At 34.0% G+C, this 11,224-nt stretch overlaps 1 protein-coding gene across 1 annotated transcript; it reads right to left on the reverse strand.

Annotated features, from left to right (window-relative positions):
* Positions 1-2,442: 2,442 nt before the first annotated feature.
* Positions 2,443-3,877, reverse strand: LOC133782223 (probable WRKY transcription factor 17). Its single transcript, XM_062221459.1, has 3 exons — positions 3,209-3,877; positions 2,987-3,112; positions 2,443-2,881 (listed from the first exon to the last, which is right to left on the reverse strand). Exons 1-3 carry the CDS (start codon positions 3,811-3,813, stop codon positions 2,725-2,727), a joined length of 888 nt encoding a protein of 295 aa, XP_062077443.1. The 5' UTR covers positions 3,814-3,877; the 3' UTR covers positions 2,443-2,724.
* Between the last annotated feature and the right edge of the window lie 7,347 nt (positions 3,878-11,224).

The raw sequence follows: 11,224 nt of genomic DNA on the forward strand, positions 1-11,224 counted from the left end.
CCTGCTTGAATAGGGCTATATTTGCTAGGTATGTGCCTTATGATTTGATGACATGTTATTACAATTCATGAGCATATTGAGTTTTCTTGCTGGGCTTCGGCTCACAGGTGCTATGTGGTGCAGGTAAAGGCAAAAGAAAGCTGGACCATCCTTGAGTTGGAGAGCTTAGGTGACGATGTGTACATATGTGGCTGCTCGACCGCCACGGCCGAGGGTTGAAAGAGGAACTAGGGTTAAATCCTGTTTTGCCGCTTAGATTGGCTGGTTGTAAATATTTTCTTGTAATATACATTTAAATTATATTTTTGGGATCCCAATGTATACAGTAAACGTTCTAATGAAACGTTATATCTTAACCAAAAATTTTAATCCTTAAACTGCTAATCATACTTAGTTACACGATTTTGGCCAAATGACTCGATTAGCGATTTTAGCACTGTTTATAAGGCACACCGTAACGGTCCCTCGAGTTGGGGCGTTACAAGAGTAGTGTGGATCACCAACTTGAACAAGGTTCAAAACCTTTGTCCAAAAGCTTATTTCCCCTATTCTCTAAGCACTAAGGGATCTCTCTAGGAAATAACTCTATGGAATTATCAAGCCTCTATGGTGTATTTCTAGCCACGTGCTTTGTGGATGGAAAATTGTGTGTCTTACAAGTGAGCATTAGACTCTTATTTATAGAGTTTGAGATACCTTTTGAATTTCAAATTCCACCAACCCTCATGGCTATTACCAATATTTAATTGGATGTTTATGGAATTAAAATGGAGATTTGAGAGTTATTTGGGATGTTAGATTTGTTCAATTTGGAAAAAACTGAAAAATCAAGTTGGCTGTCAGCCTCACTAGCCGTGGCCATGATTATTAGTGGTCGCGACCACTGGCCTCTGTCCCCCAGACCGCGGCCGGGGAATGACAGTGGGCGCGGCCACAGCCTGTTTTCAGCACAAAAAAATGTCATTTTCCAAAACGTCCCAAATCATTTCCCACATGATTTTGTAACCTCCAAACACCTATTGGGAGTTAAAAACATGTCTCCAACATCCATATTTCATTATGACTTTATAAAATCCAATCTCAAATGTGTAACATACAATTTACACATTATTGGGTAATATTTGGAAGTTACAAATTTGTGACTGAATTTGTAACACCAAATATGTTATATATTTGGATATTCACATATATCTAAATATTGTAACTCTCTATTATATGCTATAATATGTGACACTCTTTGTTACATTTATTTAATCTAAAATATTATATTATAAAATAAAATAATATTACATTATATTATAAATAATATAGCATTCCCCCACTAGATTAAATAGTTGTCTATTCTAATACTTATTTAATGAATCAAACATTTTATAAAATATAATAATTTCTTATGTAGTTACAGATATATTGTTTGTATGCACAACACCTACATATAATGTATTTATAATGTTTATTGTTATTTAAATATGAATACATATATTTAGTTAAGTTACATTAACTAATAAAAATATATTTTCTTTATAAATATTAATAATTAAAATTAAAATTATATATCATATATTATTATAATAATGATATTTTAAAATATTTAAATTTATATTAATATAATTTATAAAAATCTATATTTCATAACTTTTAAAAATATATTCCGTTAAATATTTATAATATTTTCTTAAAATTACCAAAAAATTCTTTAAAATTAAAAATTTCATTATCTACACACTTATTTTCATTATCTATACATTTTTTATATAGAAAATACATACACTTTTGTGCTTAAAGTAAAATAATTATTTTATATTTATACTTCCTTTTTATGTTTAAAAGTTATTAATTACAATATCATTAATTATTTTTTGTGGGAACAATAACATTTAATTTAAAATCTTTTATTATTGGAAAAAAAAATCAGGAGTACCATTATGCCTGCCAATACGCCACCTAAACTACACTTTGACAAATTCTTGTTCATTTTCAAATGAGAAGTCAATAATGTTTAATTCTAAAAATATTTGAGGAAAAAAAAGAAAGAAAATTCCTTCATTTTCTCATGTGGCCCGGAATAAACGGTCAACAGTCAACACTATTTTTACTTTGTTGATTGTCTTTTTTTTTGTTTGTTTGTTAGTTTTCTTCTCTTTTATTGAATCACAAACATGATTTGCTGGCAAAGGCATCTACCAACAGTAACTCCAATCAGCTAAGAACGCATAAAACGACAAAAAACAAATAATAAAAACATCTACTTATTCCCGTGGATGGGACCAGATAGACAATGCAACCTCACTTTTGACTTTTTCTCAATATGTAGACCCATTTTCAATGTAGGAATCCAATATCGAAGACTTTTTCAAATAATTATATATTTTTTTATTAATTTCAAAAAGAAAGTAAGAGAAATGATTATATAAATACGAATAAAATAAAAGAATAAATTAATTGATTGCCAACAAAATATTTATATTCCATTCCCATTCCCATTTTTTAATAGATTTTTTTACATACAAAAAAGCCAAAACAAAACAAAACACCTTGCTGCTTCTGTTTTCATTTACACGGTATAGTTGACTTTGGGGGCTTTGACTTTGCTTTCCTGTAACGTTACGTTACGCTACGTCGGCAACGACCAGAGACTCACGTGCAAGGCACGGACCGATCTTCCACCGCAGGGCGTACGACGTCGTTATGTGGTAGACGACAGGTGAAACGACGTCGGCTTGTTCACCGAGTTGACTGTAATGCAAGTCCCGTGACGGGCGTGCTAGGGTGACGGTGCTCCCACTCGTAGGTGACGATTAGCATGTTTGAATCGTCTCTAGCACGCTCCACGTGTTTCCTCGCCGGACAATCTTTCACGCTACTACACTTGTAATATCCACTGCAAAAATTACAAATGAAAATTAGAAAAGTATGGCTTTGAAGGTTTAAAAAAAATGTGTGAATTTCAGTATTTAAACAAAAAAAATTATAGAAATAAAATTACCGTGGATAAGGTGAGCCTTTGATCTGTTTTTGACCGTATTTTCTCCATGAATACTCGTCTTGAGGAATATCGGCGATTTTTGGGCTAATCACCGGTACTCTGATAGACTTTTTAAACCTATTTTTTCTGAAAGTAGAAAAAAATAACGAGCAATTATTAGATTTAGAAATAAATTTATATATAAAGAAAAAAATTATATTTAAAACTGATTAGATTTAGTACCTTCTTTTGTGGCAGTGACAAGAAACAGAGGATTTTCCGGTAACGTCGCCGGAGAAAACACTATCGTGACATCTCTTCCGGCTAGCAAGAGGTGGTTTTCCGGCGGAAACAACTGGAACCGGCGGAGGAAAGAGAAGAGTCCCAAGTTTTCCGTTCGAGACGCTGTCATCTCCGGTGATCGAGGACATAAACGAGGTCGAAGTATTAGAAGACAAAGGAGGAGAGAGAGTTAAACAGTCCTTCGATTTCTGACTGGCTGAGAACTCAGATCGTGTAGTCTCATGGGAGAAAGAGGGCTTGACCGGAACGATTTCGATCGGATCCGATTTGGGAGTCTTAGGTTGGGGAATTGATGGTGGGCCGCGGCGGAACCGAGCGTGACCGGTCCTGTTTAGGATTGAGATTACCTGCTTAAAGCGGGCGACGGTGAAATCGGTGGCTTCTCTGAAATCGAGATGGCCGGGGGCTGGGTTTTTGATGGCGGAGGAATTAGTGCTGGAAAGGACTCTGATAAGATTTTCCATGCTTTTTAAGCCAGCTGAGGCCGCTTCTTGAACGGCCATGTGATCTTCTCTTTTTGTGAAGCCTATAAGGTCGATCGCCATTGATGGAGCTCGGAGATGCAGAGAGAGATGGAGATTAGAGTTTGATATTTTGATTGGGAAGAGTGTGAACGATGGAGAGGGCGTATTTATATATGAAAAATGAAAACTAAATGGTCGAAAGTCAAAGCTTAGTGGGTCAATCCAATGGTGGAGATTTGGTTGGACTTTTTATTTATCATTATTTTATTTTATTTTATGGGTAAATTTAGCAAAATTATAATGTGAAATAGAAAAAGACAAAATAGTGGTTGCTGTAAAGGTCTAAAGCTAGGTGTAGTGGTGGGGCCCACTTGGAAGGAGCGTCGTAGTAGTAACGCACTCACTTTGCCTTCTTTTCAAATCTTTTTGTGGTTTTTGAGAATGGTCAACGACTCGGTTTAGAGGAAATGAATTCATTTGAGTAAAGTCCATAATCACTCATCATGGAAAATAATAATATTATTATTATTATTAATTTGAAAAAGAAAATTGGGGGAAAATTAAAATTTGGACTTTGGAGATTCCAAAGTCAACTCTTGGTTCATTGATTAATTCAAAAGTTATTCCAAAAGAACATACTTTAAGCTCAAGTATGCTATTTGAAGTGGAAGTAAAGGATTGTTATGTTGTGGATGGAAAGAAAAAACTAAAGATAAAGAAGAAAAGCAAAAAGTAAATAAAGGAAATTTCAGTGAAAGTTAGATGCCATTATGAAATATATTCTTAATGCCTACTCTTCCAATTTAAAAATACAAAAAATATATAACCTAACTATATTTGTTCCCTTCAATTGAATTTTTAATAATATTTTTTGTTCCACCACTTTATTTGTTTTGTTACCACCGAATCTTATCAACATTTCGTAGAAAATGGTGTAAATATATTTATATGGTTAGTGGGCATACACATGTATACGTTTTATTTTACTCCAATAAGATAAATTAGAAAATAAATAAATAAAAATAAACTACCAAATAAAATCCGAAATTGTTGCTCCTTAGCTAGATCCATATAATTACACTATGTCACTATTGTATCAGTTTTTTAGAATAACTTAATTATCCTTGTTTACTTTTTTCGAAACAGAATATATTTGTAAAGATGCACTTGAATAATTCTTTAACAAAGATATTTTGCTCAACTAACCAAAGTTAACTTAACAAAATTACTTTTATTCAATGGTCAATGGTGTCGTTGTTACTTGCAATTACAATGGGTCCGTTTGGTAAAATTTTTGTTTTTAAATTTTTTAAACACAAAAATAGAAATATTATTTTTTTTTTATTTTTTTATTTTTAAAAAATAAAAATATATTTGATAACTATTTATGTTTTTTGTTTTTAAAAACAAAAAATAATAAACGTGTTTGATAACTTTTATTTTTATTTTTTGTTTAACAATGTTATGTGTTAATTTGAAGAAGAGAAGGAAAAAATGAAAATTGTTTAAAAAATGTTTGAAAGTGAAAATTTTTTATTTTCAAAATTTAATAAATTTTGTTTAAAATTTAAAAAAATAAAAAATAAAAATAGAATTACCAAATATTATTTTATGTTTAATTGTTAAATTTTTAATTAAATAAATAAAAAATTACTTTTTTAATAGTTACCAAACAGCACTAATATTAGTGCAAGTTTACAATAATAATTTCTTTTTTTAACCGAAAATAAAATTGAGAAGTTTCCCATTTCATGGATTCAGATTTGTTGGGAGACTTTCCCAGAAACCAAATCAAACATTAGGGAGTCAGAAATCTACGTTTCTGGTGGGGACAAGGTTGAATTTATAAAAAAATAAAGTTTTTGTGGGTATTGACTTTTTTGAATTCCAACATTTATAAGTGATTTTAAGTGAAATTGTTGACCAACTTTCGATTCCCCTAAACAATGCAACTTAACTAATTTTTGTTTGGGCTGTTTGTATAGCTATCAAAGCTATTATAACATGGGATCAGGTGACAACCGTCCGATGAGTCTTTATCTGATCCAACGGTTAAATGACCCTCGTAGGTTTGACTTTTAAATATTAAATTGTGTTTGGGAAACTGGACATAACGTGAGCTAGTAACTGCACAGTACACAACAACACGTGGAGTTGAATAGACAATTCAATGAAAACAAAAATAAAAGCACGTGTAGTTGAATATTTTTCTTTTGTAGTATAATGCAAGTAGAGGAACAACTGAAGGATTAAGTAACACTTGGATGCTATAATAAATTTCAAAGGCAAATCCCCAACTGGGGCATAACATCTAACAGCTAGCTTACTGTATTTGGTTATTAAAATTTGGAAAATATAATAAATTTATGAGTCAAATCAACAATAACTAGGGTACGACATCTAACAGCTAGCTATTGTTTAGCGTTTTCAAACTTTGGATGCCATAATAAATTTTTGAGTCAAATAAATTATAAACTAGGGTACGACATCAAAGACCTAGTTTATACTATTATATGGTATTAAAACTAGTTTTATTAGAGTTGTGAAAGTGGGTTGTCCCGTTGACACAACATATAATACACCACAATGTTACGTACAGGAGGGGGAGGCAAAGCTATACAGGAAAGGAGGCATGTTGTGAATTTAAGGGGGACAAATGTAAAAAAATATATTGAGGGGGCCAAAAGTATAATTTTAAAAGAAAACTAAAAAAATGCTATGTAATTTTCCTTAAAAAAAATAGAAGGGGCCTACAATGTGCCTCCATTCCTGGAACTATACTTTAAAGAATGCCAAGAGATAAAATAAAAATTTGAGGGAGGTAATACATAATTTTTCAATAACTAAGGGTTGTAATAAAATAAAAAGAGCCTATATAATTTTCCTTACTAAGTGCATTCGTCCCTGATGGTTATATGCAATAATATAAGGACTAGAAATATCTAATAAATGTATTAGATTTAAATAACATTCTATGCTCTATATATGAAAGCCATTAAATTGTAAAGAGGACTCTTCGGTAAGCAAAAACATTACAGATATCTTTTCTCAAAGAGATATTCAATAAAAAAAAAAAAACTACAGTGGACATAAGTCAGCCTTTTCAGGTGGAAATACATCTATTCCTTTCTTTTCATCTTCAAAAAACACATATCTTATTGATCTATCATAAAATTATCAGTTGACAAAAAATGTCATCATGAGTGTGATGTTTTCGTTGAAAGAAAAGATCAAGTTTGCTCACTTAAAAAAATGTCCCTCCCAATGGAGAAACATTGATGGCACTAACAATGGTGTTTTGCCACTACTTCCCCACCGCCTTCTTGTTACCTTTGGAGGAAAGGCATGGTCAAAATTATAGTGACAACCAAAACATGACACAATTTGCCCAACCTACTTAGCCTTAAGGAGAGGTCGATGTTATGCAAAACACCATAGCTACAATGTAACAAGAGCCCCAAGCAGTAAGAGCACATGCTACTCTACAACGAATGGGACAAGCACGAATAGTGCCTATTTCACCCATAATGTCTATTACACCAACTTGACCATTGAATGTGCATGACCTCAAGACCCGCTTAGGTCCAATGGAGAGGCTTGCAACAATAGTAAGTAAGGCTCATACAGGTCGAGCATAATAATGTTTTGACTACAATAGGGAAAGCAAGGAGATGGTGCCAAAATGGCAGGTAAGGTAAAGGTTCCCAGTGTCACGGGCTCACCTTTTCAGGTAGCAGAACGTCTGTGCAATACCTTGACTCCTTTGAGCCAAGGTAAGCCTTCCAACCATTCGAGTAACAATGGGCACATTTTTCGCATAACCATGTGCCTCTACACTATCGTCTCTAGAACAACTCCCATTGAATCATACTCTCAAGCATCTATGTGTGTATCCGTGCATCAAGGTTGTCTTGCCAGGATACTCACACTGTCCATAGGTTCTCACTATGGCAAGGAAAATCCCAACACCGATGCTTACCTAGACATTCGCAAGTCAAGGTAGCATGTGTGTCCAAGAGCCAACACCTAACGGACGTGCCCACACCTCTCATCATGTCCCATTTGATATTGTCCAAATAGCTCTCGTCACGGTCCAAGGACTCCCATATGTCCATGGTCCAATCCTCTAGGTACCATGCCTTCACGCATGTTGGGAGACCATCGAGATTAGCTGCCAGACTAGTCGCACACACCAGACCTCTGTCCTTCTCAGCATAATACACCTTCCAATGTCTATATGCTAACAAGTCCCACGAATGATTACCTGTGTAATCTCGTGTCAAGATTCGTGGCCATGGCGCACCACGACGTCTCTAGAAGGTTTGGGCCACGCTCCATGCAAGTGGCATACCGACAAGCCAAGAGAACTAAACCCATAAACCTCTCGAAGTGCACTTCAACGCACTACCGGGGCGATCCGGTAATGTCCATAAGCATTCCTACTCATGGAGACATATGAGTCCCCTCATGGTCCTCATATGCCCACCCTACTAGTCTTCCTAATAAGTAGTAGCTCACTTAGCACACTTTCACCAGGGGTGGTGGAGAGTTGACACCAGGTGCTCCCATTCAAATAACATTTTGAGCTTTTAGCCTTCTACCAGGATCATATATGATTTTTGCTTGGGAGAAATATTTGGCTCCCAGCTCGCCAATTCTCTGAATCTCCCAAATCAAGTCGCACCATTGCGTTCATTGAACCTGCAATATGGGAACTACCAACTCCCATCCATTTTTGGGAAATATTGAAGATATTTCTACATTGCCTTTTGTAGATTATCACAACAACCTAGTCGCATGCACTTGACATGTCCAATAATCTATAGGCTTTGCTATGAGAATTGTTAAGATTGGTTAAAATATAAAACCTAAGTGGTATTACACAAGCTAAGTGTAAAACTAACGGTTTCACATAGTGTAGGTGTGAAATTTGACTTTGTGTTGTTGGTATCTAAAAATTATAATTTTTGGTCCAAAGTGATACATTGAGATATCTAAGGAAGCCCAAAATGTTTGGGAGCATTTGGAGGTGTTTAAGGTCACTTTTTGGAAATGCAACCTGAATCTCTGGCGTTATGTCACCTCCTTGAAGGTAATGCATCACCTAGAGCTTGAAACCCAGGCGAAACGCAACAGGCAACACGTCGCCTGCTAGTAGGTGACACGTCATCTGTCCGGCCCGTACATTGTCATTTTTTAAGCTCCAAATGATGTGTTTACAAGATCTAATCCTATTGGTTTGAATCAATGATGATGCCTATACTATAAAATGGTCCTTTAGAGCTTTGAAGCCTTTATCACACTTCTCAACACTCTCACTCTCTCTAGCTCTCAAAGATCATAAGTTTTCTCCCAGAAATTCATTAAGAAAGTGTTTGTCTTGAGAATTTCAAAGGTTTGTTCAATCTTAATTCTCTTTCCTCTTAGAAAAAATGTAATGACCCAACTATTTCTAAGACATTGGACCATTAAAATCTACTAGACATAACTACTATTTTTGAGAAAACATACATATGAAAATAATCATAACTTTATTAAAACCCCAAATTAAATATTGTGCAAGTTACAAAATAAGATGTAAAATATGGTATGGGTACCCATTTTTTAATAAAGCATAAAACATAAACTTTAATTCAAGTGTTTAAAAACTAAGTGCAGAATTACAAAAGAAACATAATTCAAAAGACTAAATAACGTCATCCTCAATCAACACGCAGTCCACTCAGTCCATTCATCCTTAACACACAAGCCAAGCTGCCAAGAATCCTTCTGCCTTCCATAATTCACTTTCCTGCATCACACTAAAAATAAAGGAGTGAGCTTAATGCCCAGCAAGGAAAATCTACTAACACATATAAGCACAAAACTATATTATAAACATATACTAGAAAACATATGACTATAAAAGAAACATATATCATATAGGACTACAATGGCCATCATACTTCTTGGGGCTCGTTAGCTAAGCAAGTCATATGCCCATAAATTTGTGGGGCTTGCTGTCTAAGCAAGCCATATGCCCATAAATTCTTGGGGCTTGCTAGCTAAACAAGTCATATGCCCAAGGACTATAAAACATACTATACATATACATATCATATCATAACATATTATAACATATAAGAACATAAAATCTATCATATTTTCCTTACCAAAAGCTGGAATATTTGGGAACAAGAACGAGATTAGAAACTCCTATAAACCAACAGTAAAATGGTGAGAATCTCTAAAGAATAAAGATGAATATGAGAACTAAACCATTAAGAAGAAACTTACCAAGAAGGACCTTAAGTTTCAAGAACTTAAGTACCTAATCAAGAATCATAAACAAGAGTTAGGATCTGAATAAAAGAAACTAAAGAACTATATAAAACTGAGCTTAGGAATAGAAATACCTTGAATGACCTTATGAATTGGTCTAAACCTCAATATCAAAATCACAATATTTCTCACTTCCCAAGTGTTTATAAAAGCTTAGAATGATAAAGTTTTAACCCAAAACCCAAGTGTATCTCTCTATAGTAACACTAGCACCTTAGAGGCTCTGATCAAATGTTTGAAGAATGAAGAAAATGGCTGAGCACTAGGTCATATTTATAGAGTTCAAGGAGTGAAACTAACCTTTTTTTTTAATTTGAATAAATAAATGATTATAAAATGAAAAAGATTTGAATTTTCGTTCAATTGACGCCCAGAACTCGGTCAAAATCATTCAAAGGCAGGTCTAAGTGGTTAAGGGTATTTTTTTAAAATTCAAAAATCAAACTTTCAAAAATACATTCATGGAGTCGATATATCACCCCCTATAGGTGATATATTGCCTCTCCCTATATTCCCAAGCCTCGTTCGATCGTTCGTGCAAAGTCGACGTGTTTTCCATATCTTCCGTAGGCGATATATCGGCTCCTATGTTGCGATATATTGACATACGCTGATATATTAAACACATATTTGCACCTTTTCAGCATAATTTGAATTGGATAAACAGCTTTGACTGAGTCATAATACGATCCTAACAACTGCTGGAAGGTTCTAGAGCTTCTAGATCTTTCTGTTATTAAAACTATTCATCAAAAATACTTAATTCCTTAATAATCATAATTATGACAAGTGTCACACTCTTATTAGCTCTATCTAAACCATAGGTTATAATAAATATATATCTATGACCAATAATATTAATCAAACCTTATGTTATAATTAATATTCTTAAACTATAGGTTAAACTTATAAAATCCACAACTGTTGCTATGAGTTTCCAACTAAGTCCCGGTTTGATCCAAAATTCACGGTAACTAACACACTACTAACTAATACTAACTACTACTACTATCTAGCTAGCTAAGTAAATATTTTGGGACACTACAAAAAACCTTAAGAATCAATGGTGGGCTAGGAAATAGAGAATTTGGATAGCAATACTCCTCATGTATGAGCCTTATGGTGTTTCTCCCCCAACATTGAAGTTTCAAGTGGTGATCTTCTTCTCGTC

Source organism: Humulus lupulus, chromosome 6 (genome assembly GCF_963169125.1).
Source record: "Humulus lupulus chromosome 6, drHumLupu1.1, whole genome shotgun sequence".
In the NCBI taxonomy this organism is placed as follows: Eukaryota; Viridiplantae; Streptophyta; class Magnoliopsida; order Rosales; family Cannabaceae; genus Humulus; species Humulus lupulus.